Source organism: Cotesia glomerata, linkage group LG6, assembly GCF_020080835.1.
Source record: "Cotesia glomerata isolate CgM1 linkage group LG6, MPM_Cglom_v2.3, whole genome shotgun sequence".
NCBI lineage: Eukaryota > Metazoa > Arthropoda > Insecta > Hymenoptera > Braconidae > Cotesia > Cotesia glomerata.
In genome coordinates this window covers 261849-287641 of record NC_058163.1, presented here as the reverse complement: position 1 = coordinate 287641, position 25793 = coordinate 261849, and the positions used below count along the sequence as shown (strand labels likewise).

The following is a 25793-nucleotide window of genomic DNA, read 5'->3' as shown; positions in this document are numbered from 1 at the left end:
AATACTTCCATAAAAAACACAGTTTTCAAACTTGATATTAGAGCAATTAAAAATCGTATCTCCACTAAATATACAGTTTGGATAATTCATAATTTGATTATTCAAATTTAAATTTGTAGATAAGCATTCTGACGATGGTTTATTGGTAGGAGTATTGAATTAACTTTAATAGTACTTTGATATTAAATTAACAGGCGACAAAACAACATTAATAATTATTATTAAGGTTGAAGGTAACAACAGAAATGACAGCGGTTAACAATTTGTTATAGCGATAGAATAAATAGTCCCTAGTTGCGAGTGTAGTTACGCATGAGAAATTTTTTCCTCCCGCTGTTATAGAGAGCGCGCGTGTACTTCTCACAGGGAGTAAATGTTAAACTTTCATTCCTGCCATTAGGGAGGAAAGTACGTACTTTCGACCGAGGTATGAAGAAATAGTATATTACACATCTAGGGCAGTAAAATAAGAAATGTCTCAGATCACATGTAATTGTTGTCCGAGGCGAAGCCGAGGTCAACAAACATGTGATCTGAGGCTTTCTTATTTACTGCCCGTGGTGTGTATACTATTTTTCTCCTCGACGGAGGCGGAAAGCGGCATTTTCGTTTAGCGCAGCGGGAGGAAAATTGACGCTTTCCGCCCGGAGGTGAGAAAAAACATTTTTTTTGCCCTCCGGGCGAAAAGTGGCAACTTTCGTCCCGCTGCGCTAAACTAAGTTGCCGCTTTCCGCCTTCGTCGGACAAAAAAATAGTATACACTCCTCGGGAAGTAAATAAGAAAGCCTCAGATCACATGTTTGTTGACCTCGGCTTCGCCTCGGCCAACAATTACATGTGATCTGAGACATTTCTTACTTTACTTCCCTAGGTGTGTAATATACTATTCTGCCCTCCGGCCGGAAAGTGGCAACTTTCTGGCCGCTGCGCTAAACAAAGTTGCCACATTCCGGCTACGTCGAGCAGAAAAATAGTATACACACCTTGGCCAGTAAATAAGAAAGCCTCAGATCACATGTTTGTCAACCTCGGCTTCGCCTCGGCCAACAATTACATGTGATCTGAGACTTTTCTTATTTTACTGGCCTAGGTATGTAATATACTATTTTTTTGACAAAAAATAATTTTTTGATAATAAATTATAAGCATCAAATTTAAACCGAATAATTTATATATGTTGGTATTTTATACGTAAGAATACCATGGATCTTTTATGAGATGATATATTTGAGTATAATACCGTATTTCCGCAATTGTATGAGACATTGTTATTGAGCATGGATGTTTGTATAATCAGGTGATAAGGTATCTTTATTGCAATCCTTACTTATCATAATATTTTAAGATTTATTTTAGTTTATTTTTTATCAATATTTTATGATACGATTATAGGAAATTTTTATTAATATAGGCTATTTTTTAGCATGATTTTCTATTTGAATTTGTGCTAGTATATCAATAGAGCGATTAAATACTAAGTAGTCTGGTAATTTAAATGGGATTATTTCTTCTTAATTATTTAAAAAGTAAAATATATTAAATGTGAAAATTTTATACTAAAATTCAGAATATTAACAATTTAAAAAATTTTTTTAACTAAATTATAATGAAAACAATTTTTCAAAACTTCTACAAGTAGAAATTTTAAAAAATTATAAATGCGAATTTTTAAAAATACTTTTTAACTTCCCGCTAAGAAAATTGAAAATTTTCAAAAATCGGGAAGATAATGGTTTCACCCCGTTTTTTGAAAATCGAGTTTTCAACGGATGTTGACGTTTTGAGGTCCTAGGAAGCCTCCCCGAATGTTTTTGCAATGATGTCCGTAGGTCTATATGTATGTGTGTGTGTGTGTGTGTGTGTGTGTGTGTGTGTGTGTGTGTACGGCCGTATGTAAACCTCTCATAATTTTTGAACGGCTTGACCGATTTCATCGCGGTTGGCGCCATTCGAAAGGGATTGACTAAACTTAGATTTTGAGCGAAATTTGGATCGATTCGAACCAATAGATTTTGAGAAATCTCAAAAAAACTGCAAAAAAAAATTTTTTGAAATGTGGTTTTTTTGGAATAACTTTTATACGGCTTGACCGATCAATTCTAAAATCTAATCAGCTCTTAACATTAAAAAAACACGTCGATTGCCGCTAGCCCGGTCGAAATCGGTTAATTCGTTCGTGAGTTATCGTTAACGAAAAAAATCGAAGAAATCGTTTTTTGGGAATTACTTTGAAATTCCTCGTTCGATCAATTTAAACTTAAAAGTTCTTCATGAGGCTTTAAAAACTGCGTTAAATTCAAAAGTTATTGCGGTTTAAAAATTCGAAAAATAGTGCTTTATTCAACTTCTAGCAGATTTTTAAGCTTAGAGAGCTCAAAATGATACGAAAATTATATTTTTAAGCTCGAAGAGCTCAAAAACGTAATAAGTGTAGGTTTGTACGCTTAAGTATGAAATGAGCGGGAAGTTGCAGGGATGGCCTTTAGGGTCAACCGTTTTCCTAATTTTTTTATAATAATTGATTTGTTATAAAAATTTTAAGAATATTTTTTCAAAAAATTTAATAAATAATCATAATAAAAAATAAAAGTTGAAAAAATTATTCAAGTTACCAAACTACAATCTTAAAAAAATTAATAATAACCGATTTTTTAACTTACAAATGCAACACAATCCTTTTTTTCCGAGTCCAACCAACATATTAAGACATAAATTACAATAAGCTGGTTTATTAAAGTGCTTTAATCTCCATAAATGATTTCCGTCTTCTTTGACATGAGAATCTAAGCCCAGAAGTACTAAAAGTGGAATTGTTGTGAGTCCACCTCGTTTCCATTCTTCTAAAGAAACCGTTCCATCGGCGTCGTAATCAATTTCAATCATCATATCTTGTAAAATCTGTAAAAAAAAAAAAGAAAATTATCTTAATTATGCAATCTTTAAAAGTTAGTAGTAGTAGTAGTAGTATTTCGCGTGCCTAATGCCAAAAGGGCGTATAAAAAAATTTTTTTTAGAATCGCTCGAAACGTAAAGATCTGCAGAAAAAAAATTTTTGACGTACTAACGCCAAAAGGGCGCATTTTAAGATATACGCCCTTTTGGCTTTAGGAAGTTGCCAGTCTTTTATAAGCCAAAAGGGCGTATAAAAAAATCAGGATTTTTCATAATTTCGAACAACAGTCTTCAAAATTGTCCGGAGAAAGTTTGTGAAAAAAAAAATTTTGAAACATTCAACATTTTCGATAGTAGTAAATTTAAATTTTCATCATTTTGGACAGTCCAATGATTAAAGAAGCATATGAATTAAAAATTTTTTCGCGTACTAAAATTTTATACTTTTTATAAATTTCCTTCTTATTTGTTGCATAAAATTGTAGTTAAAATCCATAATATGTATATATAGAATGAAAAACATCTTATTCTAAGTAAGAAATTGTTTTGTCGAAAACTACCCAATTAGGATACTTCTCGTAATTAATTTTAAATAAATAATTTGAGGTTAGGTTTATGAATAAAAATGCGCAATATTTTTTGGGGAACAGAATAAATTCGATTTATTTGTCCCCAGAGGAGGAAAACCTAGTGGTGCTAGGAAAAAACCTCGAAAAAGTGTACAAGTAAGAATGTGTATAAGAATGCGTGTATGTGCGTATGTGTGTAAATTTGCGGCGTGGTGCGCAATAAGGGTGAGCTCAACCGCCTTGATAGAAAACAACTAATGTAAGAATTAGGAAATGATTTTTTTTGCCCTCCGGGCGGAAAGTGGCAACTTTCGTCCCGCTGCGCTAAACTAAGTTGCCGCTTTCCGCCTTCGTCGGACAAAAAAATAGTATACACTCCTCGGGAAGTAAATAAGAAAGCCTCAGATCACATGTTTGTTGACCTCGGCTTCGCCTCGGCCAACAATTACATGTGATCTGAGACATTTCTTACTTTACTTCCCTAGGTGTGTAATATACTATTTTTGTCCGACGAAGGCGGAAAGCGGCAACTTAGTTTAGCGCAGCGGGACGAAAGTTGTCACTTTCCGCCCGGAGGGCAAAAATAGTATATTACACACCTAGGGAAGTAAAGTAAGAAATGTCTCAGATCACATGTAATTGTCGGCCGAGGCGAAGCCGAGGTTGACAAACATGTGATCTGAGGCTTTCTTATTTACTTCCCGTGGTGTATACTATTTTTTTGCTCGACGAAGGCGGAAAGCGGCAACTTTGTTTAGCGCAGCGGGACGAAAGTTGCCACTTTCCGCCCGGAGGGCAAAAAATTATATTACTAGTGTGGGAACTAGTTAATTGATTTATTTTGCTAGTGTGGGAACTAGCTGAATAAGTCGATATTAAATCGATCTTATTAGTAATTTTGATCGCAATGATCGTAATAAGTGAATTTATCAATAAATGCAAATGTTAATTAATGTGATATTGTATGAGGAAAACATTGACTAAAGCCACGTGGCTGATGCAATTCTTGTTAACAATGGCGCGTATAACGGCCGTGTGGCGTCACACTAGTCGAATCTACTGTGATCTATTATTTAAATTAACCCACTGACTAATGACTCGACTTTAATTGATTCTATTTGATAATTTATCAATGAAGTTAATTAATTTTTTCACTTATTTAATATTTAATGCGTTTGAAGAAGATGGAAGATCTGATAGTAGTTTTTAGAGAATCTTTGACAAAGGGTAGTCGTACTAGTACAAATGTCCAAGCACAACTCTTATATAAATTCGTATATATATCAGTTTAACAGCTAAACAGAAATTATTAATTAATCGTTAAAAAATTTTTTGAGCTGAGTATCCCGGGTCAAAAAATTTAGTCTGTTTTATGATTAATAAAAATTTTTAATTTTTTTCATTCAATTTAATTTTATTATGTGTATCTATTTTATATAAAAATTTAATCTGTTTTTAGGAATAAGATTCAAAAAAATTATTACTATTTTTTTTTTAACAATTTGAAAAATTGTTTTTCAACAAAAACGAAAAATTCAATTTTATAAATTTTTCATATATTGTTAATTAAAAAAAAAAAAAAGATCATATTATTAGACGAAGAAATTAATTTAAACAGCATTTAAAAAAAATGCTTTTCTAATCAAAGTTGTTAAGAAAATAAACGTTCGTAAGGTTTGATCTGGTGCTTTTATTTTTTAATAATTAATATTTGATATTATGAACTGAGTAATTTTTTCCAATTTTTTAATTAATTAGAATTTAATAAAAATTTATATGATAGTTATTCTTATTGAAGGTGATTAAATATATTTAAAAATTATTTAGGGTGTCAATATTTAGACCCCTGTCAATAATTGGGGCTTTTACCTTATTAATTAACGGTAAAAATCTAAATTTTACATATTTGAAAAAAATATTTAAAATATTCCAGCAATGATATTTTTTCGACCATGATGAATTTAAGTCGATAGGTATGAAATCACGGTTTTATTGATGAGTCTATAAAATGCGTAAGTAGCATTGTTTATTATGGACCCTATCTAGCAGCAGATAAAAGAATCTAGTAATGTAAGGTTCAGATAAGCAGACAGCGAAATAGACCCGTAAAACAACGATGGATCATCGAAGTTAAATAACATTACGGCTGTACAATGCTTCGTACTTCGTACAGGGTGACCGGGTGAATAAATTTCTCCGTACCTCAAATAAAATATTGCTTCAATATCTTATATGCTTTGAGGATTATATTTATAAACATAAAAGGATTTTATGTAACAACCGCAGAAAAATGAGATGATAAGATTGTTATCACAAACATATTCTTCTTTTGAATATATCATCAAATTTTTTGTTACTTTTTATTATCTTATATATTTTAAATTACAACTTACGGGCTTTAATTCTGATACATCCCATCCGAGGTACTCTGCTACGTTCATCATTTGATTTACAATGCAATCCATTTCCTGGTGACAAAAATTAAGAATTTTTTAATCCATTATATTTTTTAAAAAAGCGGAAATTAATTAAATAATTATTAATAATAAATATTTAAACTTACATTAGTATCGAGAACACCATTTCCGTCAGTATCGTACAGTCTAAACATGACTATTAGTAAAATAAAAAAAAAAAGATTATTAGTTGTATAATTTAAAAAATTGGTAATTTTTTAATAATAATACTTGAATTTTTTTTCAGTCTATCAAAAATAAATGACACTGGAGTTTATAGAAAATTTTTTACAACTTAATCTATATTATTATTAACTGACCTTCTATCTTGTGAACTATTGACATTTTTAAAGATATAAGCTCACCTCGACATTACACTCATCGAGACCTTTCATTTGAGTACCCACATCAATTTTTTATATATTTATATATATTACATATATGTATATATGAAAAATATATCAAAAATGCATGTGGGTACTCAAATGAAAGCTCTTGATGAGCGTAACATCAGAATGAGCTTATATCTTTATAAATGTCAATATTTAAGAAAGTACAGGGCATTTTAATAGATATATTGTGAACTATTGATATTTTTAAAAAAATAAGCTCATCCCGATGTAACACTCATTAAGACCTTTCATTTGAGTACCCACATCAATTTTTCATATATTTCATATCCTTATATATATATATTATATATATGAATATATGAAAAATATATCAAAAATGCATGTGGGTACTCAAATGAAAGCTTTTGATTAGTGTAACATCAGGATGAGCTTATATCTTTAAAAAGGTCAATTTTTAAGAAAATACAGGGCATTTTAACAAATGTGAACTATTGAAATTTTTTAAAATATAAGCTCATCTCGACATTACACTCTTTAAGACCTTTCATTTGAGTACCCACATCAATTTTTCATATATTTCATATATTAGATATATGAATATATGAAAAATATATCAAAAATGCATGTGGGTACTTAAATGAAAGCTCTAGCTTTAAGCTCTTGATAAGTACAACACCGGGATGAGCTTATATCTTTAAAAATGTCAATCTTTAAGAAAATACAGTACAATTTAATATAATTAAGAAATGACCTTGTATCTTGTAAACTATTGACATTTTTAACGATATAAGCGAATTCTAACATTACACTCATCGAGACCTTTAATTTGAGTACCCACTTCAATTTTTCATATATTTATATATATTATATATATGTATATATGAAACATATGTCAAAAATGCATGTGGGTACTCAAATGAAAGCTCTTGATGAGTGTAACATCAGGATGAGCTTACATCTTTAATTAAAAACGTTAATAGTTGAGAAAGTACAGTACAATTTAACAGATATCTTCTGAAAAATTGACATTTTTTAAAATATAAGCTCATCCCGACATTACACTCTTCGAGACCTTTAATTTGAGTACCCACATCAATTTTTCATATATTTTATAAATTTATATATATATATATATCATATATATGTACAATTGAAAAATATGTAAAAAATGCATGTGGGTACTCAAATGAAAGATCTTGATGAGTATAACATCAGGATGAGCTTATATCTTTAAAAACGTCAATATTTAAGAAAGTACAGTACAATTTAACAGATATCTTGTGAACTATTGACATTTTTAAAGATATAAGCTCATCCCGATGTTACACTAATCAAGACCTTTCATTTGAGTACCCACATCAATTTTTCATATATTTATATATTATATATATATGTATATATTAAAAACATATCAAAAATACATGTGGGTACTCAAATGAAAAGTCTTGATGAGTGTAACATCAGAATGAGCTTATATCTTTAAAATATATATTATATATATAAATATATGAAAAATATATCAAAAATGCATGTGGGTACTCAAATGAAAGGTCTCGATGAGTGTAATACCGAGATGAGCTTATATCTTTAAAAACGTCAATATTCAAGAAAATACAGTGCAATTTAACAAAATTCATTATTGAATCGAACGAAATTTCAATTTTGATAGTTTGCTTTTACTAAAATTGATTTTTTATAAAAATTTCAGTGTCAAAAATAAAAAAATTTTAAAAAAATGTTTAATAAATTTTTTATATAAAAAATTTAAATTACTATAGAATATCTAAAATAATTAAATATAATTATTATAAATTTCTTACATTCCAATTTATCTTCTGGTCTACCGGCTTCAAGTAATGAAAGATAGCATACAATGTCTTTCAAACTGACTTTAACGCTGTGAACATCAATAGTACTTTGTTTTCTTACAAGATGTTTCATTTCTGTAACGTAAAGAAGACATTAAGCTTTGCATTGATTAATGCTTATAGTATGTAATAATAAAAAAACATTTTCGGGAGTTTAATGATTACTTAATAAAAAAAAATTAATTCAAATATTATTTAATAAAAAAAAAATGTAATATTAAAAATTGATGATAAAAAATTTTAATTTACAAATTTATTAAATGTAAATTAAATTTAAAATTATGAAATTTAAAGATAAACCATTAAAGCATGGAAAATAATATTAAGACAAATTTAGAGAAGGAAACACAGAAGAAGAAATTAATCCGGAAGAAGTTATTACACACACTTGTTGCATTGCAATGAGAAGCTAAGAGTACTGCTGATTTTAAGTAAGTATAAAATTTAATACTCATTCATATATATATGTATATATATTAAATATTATTTTAGTACCAATGACGTCACGCATGCAGATTAATCTATTTATAAGCTTATACACAGGGATGACGAGTGCTTCAGTACAGAAAGTAATGTATGCTGTGATTTTAGTTTGTATGTTATGTTAATCTAAGAATATGTAAAAATTACAAGGATATAGATTATTCACAAGTCTATGAAGTTATGTTAATTTTTAGATTAATTGAAAATGAGAAAAAATACTGACAGGTGACCTCGAGTATTTAAAGTTTTGGTAAAAATAGAAATAAACAACATTTATCATCAAACGGTAAATATTAAAGGTCAAGTTATTGGTGATGATGCGAAAATTTTGAGTTTACTTTAAACTTCCTCTTCATAATTTATTCATTTATTTCTTCGGAAGTGTAAATAATTTTGATTTTAAGTAAAATTACTGACATGGTTAGAATTTAAATTTTGAGAATTAAAATTTTTTAATTTTAAAATACTAAAAATTTAATATTATCCCGATACATCAATTATTAACAATTAAAAGACAAGTATAGATACATAATTAAGAAATGTCCTTGTATCTTGAGAAATATTGATATTTTTAAAGATACAAGCTCATCCCGATGTCACACTCATCGAGACCTTTCATTTGAGTACCCACATCAATTTTTTATATATTTCATATATTTATATATATTATATATATGTATATATGAAAAATATATCAAAAATGCATGTGAGTACTCAAATGAAAGCCCCTGATGAGAGTAACATCGGGATGAGCTTATATGTTTAAAAACGTTAATATTTAAGAAAATGCAGTATAATTTAACAGATATTTTATGAACTATTGACATTTTTAAAGATATTAGCTCACTTCGACATTACAGTCTTTAAGACCTTTCATTTGAGTACCTACATGAATTTTTCATATATTTATATATATTATATATATGTATATAATATATATTATATATATGTATATAATATATATTATATATATGTATATATGAAAAATATATCAAAAATGCATGTGGGTACTCAAATGAAAGCTCTTGATGAGTGAAACATCGGGATGAGCTTATATCTTTATAATAATTAAGAAATGACCTTGTGTCTTGTAAACTATTGACATTTTTTAAGATATAAGCTCATCCCGATGTTACACTCATCAAGACCTTTCATTTGAATACCCACATCAACTATTCATATATTTTATATATTTGTATATTTTACAAATACCATATATATAAAATATATAAAAAATGCCATGTAGGTACTTAAATGAAAGGTTTCAATGAGTGTAACATCAAAATAAGCTTATATCTTAATAAATAGCAATAATTAAGAAATGACCTTGTATCTTGTGAACTATTGAAATTTTTAAAGATATGAGCTCATCCCGATGTTAGACTCATCGAGAGCTTTCATTTGAGTACCCACATCAATTTTTCATATATTTTACATATTTATATATTTCACAAATACCATGTATATAAAATATATAAAAAATGCTATGTGGGTACTTGAATGAAAGGTCTCGATAAGTGTAACATCAAAATGAGCTTATATCTTAAAAAATGTCAATAATTAAGAAATGACCTTGTATCTTGTGAACTATTGACATTTTTAAAGATATAAGCTCATCCAGATGTTACACTCATCAAGACCTTTCATTTGAGTACCCACATCAATTTTTCATAAATTTTATATATTTATTTATAAATATATATTTATATATATTATAAATGGACATATGAAAAATATATCAAAAATGCATGTAGGTACTCAAATGAAAGCTCTTGATGAGTGTAACATCGGGATGAGCTTATATCTTTAAAATATATATTATATATATGTATATATGAAAAATATATCAAAAATGCATGTGGGTACTCAAATGAAAGCTCTTGATGAGTGTATCATTAAGATGAGCTTATATCTTTAAAAATGTCAATAGTTAAAAAAGTACAGTGCAATTTAACAAAAGTCATTATTTAATAAAGCGAAATTTTATTTCTTTATAGTTCACAAATTGCTAGTTAATTTATTTATATAAAATTGAAAAAAAATGTAAATAGATAAATAAAAAAATTAAAAATGAAATTTTGAATATTCAAGTAATTTCTCTTATTAAAAAATATTAAATATTTTTTAATTAAAAAAATTCTATTAAAAGTTTAATAATTCTATAAATTTTAAATGATTAAAATAAAATAGAGCGCAATAATTGGACTCTTGTCAATAATTGATGTTTTTATCTATTTAAAATATCATAGCGTTTCAAATAAATACACATGAGTAATTAAAAGAAAAAAAAAAGTAATTAAAAGAGGAATAAAAAATTGACAATGGTCTAAAAGGATCTAAAATAATATTTTTTACCTTCTAATTTTCCATTATTAACAAGCAGAGAATTATTAGATTTTCGCGATGAATTACGTGACATCTGACTGTGACTAGGACTACTATCAGTGCTTTTTTTTTCTAAAACGTCATGACAACTGTAAGACGTATGAGCAATTGTCAACATTGGATGGACACTTCCTGTGATAAAAAAAAATTAAAAAAAACTAAGTGATTTTGAAAAAAAAGATTTGTACTTTTAAGTGTAACTTTGTTACCTGTCCTGGCTCGAGCAGACGCTTCACTATCAGTTCTATGGTGGCTTAGAGCTTGGAATTTTTCAGTTAGTCCATGGATTTTATCAGCGAAGGAACTACTGTGACTTTCCGTAGATGCGGTGGGAAGTCCGGTGCTATTTACATTGCTGTTAGATGTGGTATGAGATGTTATCGCGGCACATGCAGTCGCCGATGACATAACTGCCATCTCCTGAAAAATAAAAAAAAAATTTATGACTTTAATTTGTGTAATTTTAACATTTTATATTCTTTTCTAAAATATTTTATTCATTTTAAATAAGTAAGGCTAAAATTTTTGCCGCAATTTTAAAATAAGTGGTTCAAATTTTTAATATTACGGCGAAAGTATTGGTCCTATAAAAAATTTATTAAACAAAAGTTGTTCAAAATTTAATTTTGTAAAAAAAATGTTTCTTATGATTTTTTAAAAACTAATATTTTCATTGTAATTCCAACATTAAAGGTTCAAATTTTATTATAATTATGAATCTTATTTTCGAAATTACGGTGAAATTATTTATCCTAATGAAAGAACATAAAAGACATTTTTTTTATAAAATTGAATTTGAACAATTTTTGTTTGAAAAATTTTTTATAGGATCAATATTTTTGCCAAAATATCGAAAATTTCTACTATTTATTATGAACTATTATTTTGAAACTATGGAAGAAATTTTTTCTATTTGAGGCACATTTCATAGTAACTGCACGGAAAAAAGTAAACTGTAATAGTCACTCAGATTCCGGTTAATTTTTATAGCTTCAAACAGTAAAGCAGACATTGGGGTGGCAAAAATATAAATATTACAGAACTTAATGTAGAAAGTATAAAAGCCACAATTTATAATTTAATATAAAAAATAAGTGATTAGTTGCTGTCACTATAGTAAATAACGAATCTTTCATCTTAAAAAATTACAGTTTTAAACAGTAAAAATTGCCATTTCAATATATAGTCGATATTATGAGGAGAAGGGGAACTTAGATGAAAGAGAAGGGGGTCTCACTCTGGGAGAATTTAACATTAGAAACAGTAAAAATTATACTTTTAAAATATACATTTTACCAGTCCAAGCAAGTCAATAATTACAGTTTGATTTTTAGCGTTGCGTTTAAAATTTACCATTTTACTTTGTAAATATTGACGTTGCTTGTATTAGAAATTTACTAACTTTATTTTATACTTTTTACACATCGCGTGCCAAAAGGTAAAAGGGCGCATAATTTTTAACTTCCCGCTACGAAAATCGAAGATTTTCAAAAATCGGGAAGTTATTGTTTTCACCCCGTTTTGCAAAAACCGAGTTTTCATCAGATCTCGACGTTTGAAGGTCACAGGAAGCTTCCCTGACTATCCCCGCGAGGTTATCACGGTGTCTGTATGCGTCTTGACTAAACTTAGATTTTGAAAATTATTTGGGCCGATTCAGATCAATAGATTTTGAGAAATCTTCAAAAAACTGAAAAAACAAATTTTTTCAAATGTGGTTTTTTTGGAATAAATTTTAAACGGCTTGATGGTTCAATTCCAAAAACTAATCAGCTCTTAACCTCAAAAAACCACGTCGATCGCCACCAGTCCGGTCAAAATCGGTTGATTCGTTCGAGAGATATCGTGAACGAAAGAAAACCGAAAAAAGTGTTTTTTCGGAATAACTCCGAAATTTTGAAAGCGATCAATTCAAAATTTAAGATTCTTTGTGAGGCTTGAAAAACTGCGTCGAATGATGCCAACCGCGTGAAAATCGGTTTATTCATTCAAAAGTTATTGCGGTTTAAAAATTCAAAAAATAGTGTCATCAAATCCCTATCAGACTTTTGAGCTCGAAGAGCTCAAAAGCATAGGAAAACAATCTCTTTGAGCTTGGAGAGCTCAAAATAACCCATAAATTGTATTTTTGAGCTCGAAGAGCTCAAAAACGTCATTGGTGCAATTTTAAGCGCCTAAGTATGGAATTAGCGGAAAGTTGCAGGGATGGCCTTCAGGGTCAACCGTTTTCCTAATTTTTTTTTTTATCACCAATCGACTGGTTGACATATTCTTCGCCTAAAAATGAAGCATCGATTCCCTAAAGCTAAAAGGGCGTATGTCTCTTATTATGCGCCCTTTTAGCTTTAAGAATTTGAAAATTTTATGACCTAAAGCTAAAAGGGCCTATAAATTTTTTTTCTAAATATTTCATAAAAATGTTTATTTTTAGCCTAAAAATTAAAAAAAACGGTAGAGTCACACGAGAGAGGCATATTCTAACTAAACATACACTCTTTTAAAATTACAATTAAAAATATTTTCAAAAAATTGCTAAATATGCGTGATTGTAGTAATTTATTTTTTATTTCAATCTCATTAGTTTTCGATTAATTTATTTATCTATTGCTTGTATAAAAATAGTTCAAAATTATTATTTTTTCAATGTTGTTTAAGTACGTAACAGCCGATCTCTTCTTTTTTTCGCGTCGCACTCACTGTAAGAAACGGTATTATCCTTGTTGCACTCATAATTATAAAACTATTGCAGTTTTATGTTTTTCTTTTAAGCAAATGAGAATTTCGAAAAAAACGCTCTGCTATGAAATAGATAATTAAAAAATCTATTACGTAGCAGAGTGTTTTTTTTTTTCAAAATTCTTCTTTGTCTAAGGGAGAAATATAAAGTTACAATCGTATAGGGACCTGTAGTTAAGAAATTTTTTTTTATTTATTAAATTTTTTAATTTCATGTCTTGTGAAGCTATTTATCAAAATTTTATACAAAAACATAAATTTTTTTTATGCGCCCTTTTAGCTTTAAGCACTACTTTTCTAAAAGCTAAAAGGGCGCATGTCTTGAGTTACGCCCTTTTAGCTTTAGGATGCTCGAATTTTTTTTTTTACATATCTTTGTTTCGAGTGATTTTGAGAAGAATGGCAAAAAAAATTTTTTTATGCGCCCTTTTAGCATGGATCCCTACTAACCTGTAGCTATGCGCCCTTTTTGCATTAGTCACGTGATATCATAAGATCATTTTTTAGGTACGAAATGATAAATAAGTATCAAAGTCTGAATTCTTAATTATTATACTTTAACATTTTAGATAGTCACATAGGGAATATTACTGTTTGAAATAGTATTTTTTTCCATGTAAAGAGTAAATTGTAACGTTTAAATGGTAAATATTATAAAGTGAATAGTAAAATCACGATTTTACTGTTTAAAATGGTAATTTTTAGCAGTTGATCATTACTTATTATAAATCGACTGTTATTTATTACAGTTTAATTTTTTCCGTGTGGTAGGACATTTGACTGTGGAATTTCATCAATTGTAAGCTATAATTATGTAACTGAAACCTATACTATAGTCAAATTTATCTTATAATATAGAAGAATAACTAATTAATAACATCCCTTTGTCAAAAACCTCCATTACTTTTTAAGTTTCTTGTAATTATAATTTGACTGAGTGTGATTGGTGGGACTAAGAAAAATCCTTCTCTCTTACCAAAGGTATACTTAAAGTCCAATTTCAGTTCGACCACTAAACTAAAAAAAAATACTTCCCTCGAAAATACTAAATTTATCCTACAAACATAGAATATTATGAAGAATTAGACTGATTACCTAGGTAGAAACAATTAAAAAAATTTGTTTTTATTGTGACTGGTGGGACAGGCATTTGTGACTGGTGGGACAAGTACTAAATGTCTACATCAAGTTGTTTATTAAATAGTATATTACACACCTAGGGAAGTAAAGTAAGAAATGTCTCAGATCACATGTAATTGTTGGCCGAGGCGAAGCCGAGGTCAACAAACATGTGATCTGAGGCTTTCTTATTTACTTCCCGAGGAGTGTATACTATTTTTTCTGCCCTCCAGGCGGAAAGTGGCAACTTTCGGCCCGCTGCGCTAAACGAAATTGCCGCTTTCCGCCTCTGTCGGACAGAAAAATAGTATACAAACCTATGGCAGGAAAATAATAAATATCTCAGATCACATATATGTCGACCTCGGCTTCGCCTCGGGCAACATATATGTGTTCTGAGACATTTCTCATTTTCTTGCCACAGGTGTGTAATATACTATTTTGTCCGACGAAGGCGGAAAGCGGCAACTTAGTTTAGCGCAGCGGGACGAAAGTTGTCACTTTCCGCCCGGAGGGCAAAAAAAGACTTTTTTTGCTCGACGGGCAGAAAGCGTCAACTTTCGGCCCGCTGCGCTAAACGAAAGTGCCGCTTCCTGCCTTCGTCGAGCAAAAAAATAGTATACACTCCACGGGAAGTAAATAAGAAAGCCTCAGATCACATGTTTGTTGACCTCGGCTTCGCCTCGGCCAACAATTACATGTGATCTGAGACATTTCTTACTTTACTTCCCTAGGTGTGTAATATACTATTATATTATTTCAACCTTAGAAACATTATTGTTTATAATTGAGGTTATAATTGAGGATGGTTTTACTTGTATCACTGTAGAGTGTTTTACAAGGGAGGGTGGGGAATTATTGTCTCTCCACTTTTTTCTCCGCAATATAATCTCTCAACCCCGTCATTATAACTCTCAACCACTTTTTCGTCCCCACCCCCCTGCATGTCGGGATTTTTTTCTTTCATGCCCGACACACATGTGCTGCGACTGTGGCCGACTTACGCGTTATAATCAGTACTTGCATTTGCATTACGGTCTTAAATAGTATGGAGGTACTTCTATAATGACATTTTACCTCCATAACTATACGGGAAAACCACAGAAAACCCGACCGGTACAGAGGCTGGCAATGAAACGCACATATTCTTAGTTTATAATCATTGAAAAATATTGGTGCGCGCCGGAATCGAACCCTGGTCCCACTCTTTCGAAATGCAGGTACCGAGCCGATTAGGCTATTGCCAACCTCATTATTGTTTATATATTTAACTATAAATTATTTAGGATAATTAATAAAAACTAATTAAAAAAGACAAATAAAGGATTTAGCAAACTGACAACACGATCTTGATAAACTTAGGTGTTAATTAATAACGAACATAAACAAAATTTGTTCTTAAAACTATAATAATAAATATGTTAGTTAATAACAAACATTAAATGAATTTGTTGTTAAAACTATTAAAACAACATTTGACTCGAATAGAAATTAGTAAATTAGTAATTAAATTCTCTAAATAAATTAACCTTTTTAATATTTAAAAATATAAAAGATAATTATGAACTGTGATAGAATTTGGTATTTTACAATAAACGCTATTAGAATGTAATATAATTAATGCAAATAATTTATAAAGATGATTTTTATTTATTCGCAATCTTGATATCATATGACATTGCAAGCCAAACAAATTCACTCAACAAAATATTTATTAACTGTTAATAAATATTTGTTAACTATTAATAAATACTTATCAACTATTAATAAATGTACTCTCCTCCCAAATAAATATTTATTGAATGTGAAAAATATTTATTAAAATTTAATAATTTAATTAATTGTCTTCAAATAAATTAAATTATTAATAGTTAATAAATCCTTCTGTTAGTATGTAAATTGATATTGTTTATAGGTAAAATAAAAATTGTTAAGTTTTTAAAATTGTGCTATTTTTTTCTCAAGTGTTGATTTTTTATACAGAATTTTTATGCTGAAAAAATTCTGTTTATAGTTCCCACCGTCTAAATCTTTTTTCACTTAAGCTCCATTTGGACGCTAATAGCCCTAACTTGAAGTCTGGAGAGTCCAAATAGGTTCGTACTCAATGAAAAATATACAAACTAAACCCCACTTTTATTCGGCAGGAACTACTTACGTTTGTTTTCCGACTAGGTTCAAGAGGGTAGAGAAAAATTCCGTACAACTTTTCAAGATTCAGAATAAAATTCAAATCAAGGTTTATAAAGACGATTCAATCGTTTATTTGTTGCTAGATTTAGTACTCTTTTCATAAAATAATCAAGCTACTTAATAAGAATATCAGAAATAAGATACTTTATTTAGAATATAAGAAAAAATGACATTGTATCTTGTCAACTATTGACATTATTGAAGATATAAGTTCATCCCGACATTACACTCATCGAGACCTTTCATTTGAGTACCTACATCAATTTTTCATATATTTTATATATTTATATATTTCACAAATATCATGTATATAAAATATATAAAAAATGTCATGTGGGTACTTAAATGAAAGGTCGTGATAAGTGTAACATTGAAATGAGTTTATATCTTAGAAAATGCCAATAATTAAGAAATGACCTTGTATCTTGTGAAATATTGACATTTTTAAAGATATAAGCTAATTCCGACATTATGCTCATCGAGACCTTTGATTTGAGTACCCACATCAATTTTTCATATATTTATATATATTACATATATCATATATATGAATATATGAAAAATATATCAAAAATGTATGTGGGTACTTAAATGAAAGCTCTTGATAAATGTAACATCGGGATGAGCTTATATTTTTAAAATATATATTATATATATGTATATATCAAAAATGCATGTGGGTACTCAAATGAAAGCTCTTGATGAATGTAACATCAGGATGAGCTTATATCTTTAAATGACTTTGTATCTTTTAAACTATTGGCATTTTTAAAGATATAAGCTCATCCTGATGTTACACTCTTTGAGACCTTTCATTTGAGTACCCACATCAATTTTATTTATATTTCATATATTCTATATATTTATATATATATGTATATATCAAAAATATATCAAAAATTCATGTGGGTTCTCAAATGAAAGCTTTTGATGAGTATAACATTGAAATGGGTTTATATCTTAAAAAATGCTAATAATTAAGAAATAACCATGTATCTTGTGAAATATTGACATTTTTAAAAATATAAGCTCATCCCGACATTACACTCATCGAGACCTTTCATTTGAGTACCTACATCAATTTTTCATATATATATATATATATATATATGTATATATATATAAATGTATATATGAAAAATATATAAAAAATTAGGAAAACGGTTGACCCTAAAGGCCATCCCTGCAACTTCCCGCTAATTCCGTTAATACCTGGCCGCTTATTTTGAGCTCTTCGAGCTTAAAAGTACAATCTGTGTGTTGTTTAAGCTCTCCGAGCTCAAAAAGATACCCTTTCTATGCTTTTGAGCTCTTTGAGCTCAAAAGTCTGATAGAAGTTTCATAGAACACTATTTTTTGAATGTTCATACCGCAATAACTTTTGAATGAATGAACCGATTTTTACGCAGTTGGTGGCATTCTACGCAGTTTTTTAAGCCTTATAAATAATTTCTAAGTTCCAATTGGTCAAACAAGAAATTTCGGAGTAACTCTGAAAAAACACTTTTTTCGGTTTTCTTTCGTTCACGATATCTCTCGAACGAATCAACCGATTTTGACCGGATTGGCGGCGATCGACGTGGTTTTTCAAGGTTGAGAGCTGATTAGTTTTTGGAATCGATCGGTTGAGCCGTTTAAAAGTTATCCCAAAAAAACCACTTCAGAAAAAATTTTTTTTCCTACTTTTTTTTAGATTTCTCCAAATTTCTCAAAATCTATCGGTCTGAATCAGTTCAAATTAACTGGAAATCTAAGTTTGGCGAAGCCCTTTCGAATGGCACCAACCGCGATGAAATCGGTTCAACCGTTCAAAAGTTATAAGAGGTTTACATACTTACACACACACACACACACACACATACAGACATAGTGACACCCTCGCGGGAATAGTCAGGAAAGCTTCCTAGGACCTCAAAACGTCGAGATCTGATGAAAACTCGATTTTCGAAAAACGGAGTAAAACCAATAACTTCCCAATTTTCGAAAATTTTCAATTTTCTTAGCGGGAAGTTAAAAATGCATGTGGGTACTCAAATAAAAGCTCTTGATGAGTGTAACATCAAGATGAGCTTATATCTTTAAAAAAGTCAATATTTAAGAAAGTACAGGGCAATTTAACAAAATTCATTATTTAATAAAGCAAATTTTATTTATTTATAATTCACAAGTCACGGCAGTCTCATGGTGACTGCAAGGTTGCTATTTTTTATTAATTTTAAAACCTTACCTTAAAAGCTTTGTTATCCACATTTCTAGGACACTTCTTGATGAATGACAAAAATAGATGACGGGAAAGGTCATCTGGGGCGGCAACTTCAAGATATGTGTCCAAAAACTTTCTAAACCCTTCATAGTCAATGTCCTGAAATTAAAGATTATTATTGTTATTATTAGTTAAAAAAATTTTTTTTAAATAAAAAATTTTTTAAATTAATAAGAATAATAAAAAATAAAAAAATATTAAAGAAACATATCTAAAAAAAAATATCATGTCAACAATTTCGTTTCTAAGAATAGCTTGAAGGGGTGGCTTTAATTAACCCGCTTATAATCACAACACGCCTTTTTCTAACATAGTATAAAAATATAAACTAGCCAGCAAACGGTTCTCTGCTCCAAGCAAACGGTTTGCGGTATCTTAAGTGAAAAAATAAATCTTCCCGTCATATATAGAAGTAATAAACTATAAAGATAAAAAAATTTGCTCGCAAAGTAGGAAAATACTTTATGTAGTAATTGCCTTGAATATGACAATTTTATAAACAAAATAATATTTCATGGTAAAGTTTGAGATATTCTTTGCATGTAAAGAAGGTTTTAGTTGTAAGTATGATTATGATCGGATCTAGCTAAATTTAAATTCTGTATCAAGATTTATCTACGTACATCTGGATGGATATTTCTTAAACTACTAATTCAATCTTCTGAAAATAAATAGTCTTGAAAAAGTATTCATCATTTACCACTTGACAACATATTTATTGAGATATTCTGTGATAAATAATATTTTTTTACCGTACCCCATCTGGATGGTATTTAGGTGTGTTACTCAGAGCCGTTGTTCCGCAAAATTCGGTAAGAACATCCTCTAATTTTCTGGATGAATCTGAAAAATTATTTAAAATTTTATTCAATTTTTTAATCGCACTTATGTATAATAAAATATAAAATTAATTTTTTTAATTCAATAAAAAAATTTCATTTTTTAAATCTATAAAAATTATATTGAGGATTTTTTTTATAATTAAACAATTATTTTTTTAAAGTTCATAAAAAATAGGATAATTTAGAAAAAATGTTTTATCCATTTTTTGATTAAAAAAAATTTTTTTCAATTACAAAAATTAAAATATTGACATTTAATAAAAAAATTTTTTCTTAATTTTTTTTGCACTTATAATAAATGAAAAATATATAAAAAAAATCGCAAGAATTATATGGAAAGATTTTATTAATAAAAAATTTTTTTTAATATTAAGAAATTTTTAATTAATAGAAAAATTTATTTATATAATTTGTAAAATAGAATAATTTAAAGAAAAAAAAAATCTAAATAGACTTACACGCTGCTAGATCTTGAAGTTGTTGAAATTCTGCTGGTGATAATTTGTCCCACTGAAGGGACATCCTTATATTGAATAGTTTTGGACTCTGTTAACTATTATTGTACTAAATGAGTCACCTATAACATAAAAAATTTATTTTTCAAAAGATTATTTATTATAATGAATTTTTAGAGTGGTTCTAAATTAATTTTAATTTAAACTTTCCAATATTTTAGAATTGAGTTGAAAAAACCAATTCTTATATTTTTAACTTTCTAATTTTTGACTACGGATAAGGAAGTCTAAAAATGGATGTTCGATAATTATTTATGCAGAATATCAATAAGTTTTCCGATAGTATGTTACAAATTTCTTATTGTAGGTCATAATATTTATTGATTTTTTAGTAAGAAAAAGAATTAATAAAAATTAGCAACCCTGTAAATTTTGCTTTATTTAAAAATGACTTTTATTAAATTATACTGTACTTTCTCAAGTATAGACAATTTTAAAAATATAAGCTCATCCCGATGTTACACTTATCAAGAGCTTTCATTTGAGTACCCACATGCATTTTTGATATATTTTTCATATATACATATATATAATATATATAAATATATGAAATATATGAAAAATTGATGTGGGTACTCAAATGAAAGGTCTCGATGAGTATAATGTCGGGATGAGCTTATATCTTTAAAAATGTCAATAGTTTACAAGATACAAGGTAATTTTTCAATTATGTTAAATTGCACTGTACTTTCTTAATTATTGAGGTTTTTAAAGATATAAGCTCATTCCGATGATACACTCATCAAGAGCTTTCATTTGAGTACCCACATGCATTTTTGATATATTTTTCATATATACATATATATAATATATATAAATATATGAAATATATGAAAAATTGATGTGGGTACTCAAATGAAAGGTCTCGATGAGTATAATGTCGGGATGAGCTTATATCTTTAAAAATGTCAATAGTTTACAAGATACAAGGTAATTTTTCAATTATGTTAAATTGCACTGTACTTTCTTAATTATTGAGGTTTTTAAAGATATAAGCTCATTCCGATGATACACTCATCAAGAGCTTTCATTTGAGTACCCACATGCATTTTTGATGTATTTTTCATATATACATATATATAATATATATAAATACATGAAATATATGAAAAATTGATGTGGGTACTCAAATGAAAGGTCTCGATGAGTATAATGTCGGGATGAGTTTATATCTTTGAAAATGTCAATAGTTTACAAGATACAAGGTAATTTCTCAATTATGTTAAATTTCACTGTACTTTCTTAATTATTGAGGTTTTTAAAGATATAAGCTCATCCCGATGATACACTCATCAAGAGCTTTCATTTGAGTACCCACATGCATTTTTGATATATTTTTCATATATACATATATATAATATATATAAATATATGAAATATATGAAAAATTGATGTGGGTACTCAAATGAAAGGTCTCGATGAGTATAATGTCGGGATGAGCTTATATCTTTAAAAATGTCAATAGTTCACAAGATACAAGGTAATTTCTCAATTATGTTAAATTTCACTGTACTTTCTTAATTATTGAGGTTTTTAAAGATATAAGCTCATCCCGATGATATACTTATCAAGAGCTTTCATTTGAGTACCCACATGCATTTTTGATATATTTTTCATATATACATATATATAATATATATAAATATATGAAAAATTGATGTAAGTACTCAAATAAAAGGCCACGACTATAATGTCGGGATGAGCATATATCTTTAAAAATGTCAATAGTTTACAAGATACAAGGTAATTTTTCAATTATGTTAAATTGCACTGTACTTTCTTAATTATTGAGGTTTTTAAAGATATAAGCTCATCCCGATGATACACTCATCAAGAGCTTTCATTTGAGTACCCACATGCATTTTTGATATATTTTTCATATATACATATATATAAATATATAAATATATGAAATATATGAAAAATTGATGTGGGTACTCAAATGAAAGGTCTCGATGAGTGTAACGTCGGGGTGAGCTTATATCTTTAAAAATGTCAATATTTCAAAAGATACAAGGTCATTTCTTAATTATGTATCTAGAGATAGTGTATATAGATAATAATATAGATTATTAAAATTATTATAAGTAATAAATTCAAATCACGTTCAATAAATTCGCAATCAATCTTTTTTAATAGTTTTTTAAAATATAAAAGCTAAAATTATAACTAGAACTTACACCGATGCATTATTCTATTGTTAATTTAAGTACAAATCGTTTTTCCCAACATTTCTGTTAGTGTGAGTGAGAATTATGGAGGAAGTTTTATTATTTGTTCTGTAAGTTTAACAAGAATAGTACTGCCGTCGATTGAACCGATAAAAGCAAGATAGAAAAGAAAATATAAACTCTTAATAAAACTTAATACACTTATCTTGTAAGCGAATGTTTTGGTCAAGTTTTAAGAGCCAAATTGGTCGGTTTGTTTCAAAATTGTTGGGGTTTAAAAAAGTTTTCTAATCATCATAAGAATTGCAATTTTGCGAAACGAATCACTTTTTTATTCATTTATTTTAAAATTTTGGCCCTACGTACAATTTTTTGATTTATAAAAAATAATAAACAATAAATATAAATTATTTTTTAATAAGACAATTTTAATTTTATATATTTCAAAAAATATATATAAGAAATTATTGCTCGTATTTTTTTTTAAATCTTTCACAAATAAAAATCAGCACATTAAGAGAGATTAATAGTTCTTTTCCCCCAAAATAAATGAATCTTCACAATATTTTATCATCAATAATAACCCGAGTAAAAATGAAATTATTATTTTTTACGGAAAAATAATAAATTTCGTTCGACCGCCGCACCACCGCCGTTTGGCGGACTATTACGCCGCACGCTAAAAATTTACTCCCCCTAGCATCGCCGCACCAATCCTAAGTCATACCTACAATTTCACAAAAAATGGTATCATAATTAATTTATCACGCAATAATTAATTAATAAATAATGCGACTAGAAACATTAATGTAAGACCTATTGATCAACCTCCTTTTAATCAAATGCCTAATATTAAAAAAAAAAAATTTTTTTTAAATCAGGCTAAAGTACCGCGAAATTATTGATTTTTTTAGTCGTATTGTTGATAAAGATTTTTAATTTCGTCCTTGGGTTGCACAGAAGCAGTACGCCTATCGTAATACTGTGAAAGAATTTTAAAAATTGAACTGTGATGGGATTCGAACCTGGATCGTCTGCGTGGAAGTCTCGAGCATTGCCAACTGCGCTGCAAGCCATAGTTAACTAAAAAAATTTAGTTAAGCTATTTAAATGATCAACAAATATTTTATTTCAATGTATATACCATCAAAGAGCGGTATGGTGCGGCGGTGGTGCAGCGGTGGTGCGGCGGTCGAACGAAATTTATTATTTTTTTGTAAAAATTAATAATTTTATTTTTACCCAGGCGCGTCACAGCTGTGGTGCGGCGGTGGTGCAGCGGTGGTGCGGCGAATAGAAATATATTTACTTGTCACGGCGCTGGTGCGGCGGTAGTGCGGCGAATAGATAAATTCTTTACTTGTCACGGCGGTGGTGCGGCGGTGATGCGGCACTTGTAAAATAATCAAAATTGTCACGGCTGTAGTGCAGCGGTGGTGCGGCGCTTAAAAAGCCGTGCAGCGGTGTTGCGGCGGTGGTGCGGCGAAATTCTGTTTTTACTCGGGAATATTATATAATGTTTTTTTGTATAAAAATATTTTAAAATTACAGGGAAAAGTTGTTGATTTCAATAATTTATAATATAAAGCTTTTTCTACCAGCAGTAAACAATTGCCAAGTGTCAGTGTAAAAATTACCCTTAGATCTATCTATCTGCCTTTCTATCTATTTCGGTTAACCTCCGACCCACATACCCACAGATATATATCTATAGATTTAGTGATGAAACAAACCCGTATCAAAAGTGGGATTCAGGGAAGTGGCTTGATGACGGACGTTAAGTTCTTCAAGGAAAACAAAGAAAAAGTTTCCTTAATGTCTTGATATTTTTAAACTGAAGTAAAAGTATTTTTTATACGTAAGTATAAAAAATTATAAATAAATATTTAACTTTGTAAAAAATTAACAGATTTAATATTTTTATTTAAACAATAAATTTCACTTTTTATTATACTGATAAAAAAATTTTTTTAAAAGAAAAAAGTATTTTTTATGAAATAATAATAATAATAACGAGCAAACCTTGCAGTCACTATGTGACTGCCGTGACTTGTGAACTATAAACAAATAAAATTTTGCTTTATTAATTAATTTGTGTTAAATTGCACTGTATTTTTTTAACTATTGACATTTTTTAAGATATAGGCTCATTCTGATGTTACACTCATCAAGAACTTTCATTTGAATACCTACATGCATTTTTAATATATTTTTCAAATATACATATATATAATTCATATTTTAAAGATATAAGCTCATCCCGATGTTATACTCATCAATAGCTTTCATTTGAATACCCACATGCATTTTTGATATATTTTTCATATATACATATATATAATAAATATAAATATACGAAAAATTGATGTGGGTACTCAAATGAAAGGTCTCGATGAGTGTAACATCAGGATGAGCTTATATCTTTAAAAATGTCAATAGTTTACGAGATACAATGCCATTTCTTAATTATTGACATTTTTAAAGATATGAACTCATTTTGATGTTACACTTATCAAGACCTTTCATTTGAGTACCTACATAACATTTTTTATATATTTCATATATATATGGTATTTGTGAAATATATAAATATATAAAATATATGAAAAATTGATGTAGGTACTCAAATGAAAGGTCTCGATGAGTGTAACATCAGGATGAGCTTATATCTTTAAAAATGTCGATAGTTTACGAGATACAATGCCATTACTTAATTATTGACATTTTTAAAGATATAAACTCATTTTGATGTTACACTTATCAAGACCTTTCATTTGAGTACCTACATAACATTTTTTATATATTTCATATATATATGGTATTTGTGAAATATATAAATATATAAAATATATGAAAAATTGATGTAGGTACTCAAATGAAAGGTCTCGATGAGTGTAACATCAGGATGAGCTTATATCTTTAAAAATGTCAATAGTTTACGAGATACA

The 25793-nt window shown here is 28.6% G+C and overlaps 1 protein-coding gene across 1 annotated transcript in view; it reads right to left on the bottom strand.

The window, feature by feature from the left end:
• LOC123267004 (diacylglycerol kinase 1) overlaps positions 1 to 25793 on the bottom strand; it is a 61896-nt gene that overhangs the window by 17860 nt on the left and 18243 nt on the right. Inside the window, exons 2-10 of the mRNA XM_044731468.1 lie at positions 20618 to 20736; positions 20075 to 20160; positions 19282 to 19416; positions 11216 to 11426; positions 10977 to 11138; positions 8091 to 8213; positions 6025 to 6074; positions 5855 to 5929; positions 2661 to 2898 (exon numbers count right to left, since the gene is read on the bottom strand). Coding sequence (XP_044587403.1) covers positions 2661 to 2898; positions 5855 to 5929; positions 6025 to 6074; positions 8091 to 8213; positions 10977 to 11138; positions 11216 to 11426; positions 19282 to 19416; positions 20075 to 20160; positions 20618 to 20681 — 1144 coding nt within the window. The 5' untranslated portion in view covers positions 20682 to 20736. The remainder of the gene's footprint in view (positions 1 to 2660; positions 2899 to 5854; positions 5930 to 6024; positions 6075 to 8090; positions 8214 to 10976; positions 11139 to 11215; positions 11427 to 19281; positions 19417 to 20074; positions 20161 to 20617; positions 20737 to 25793) is intronic.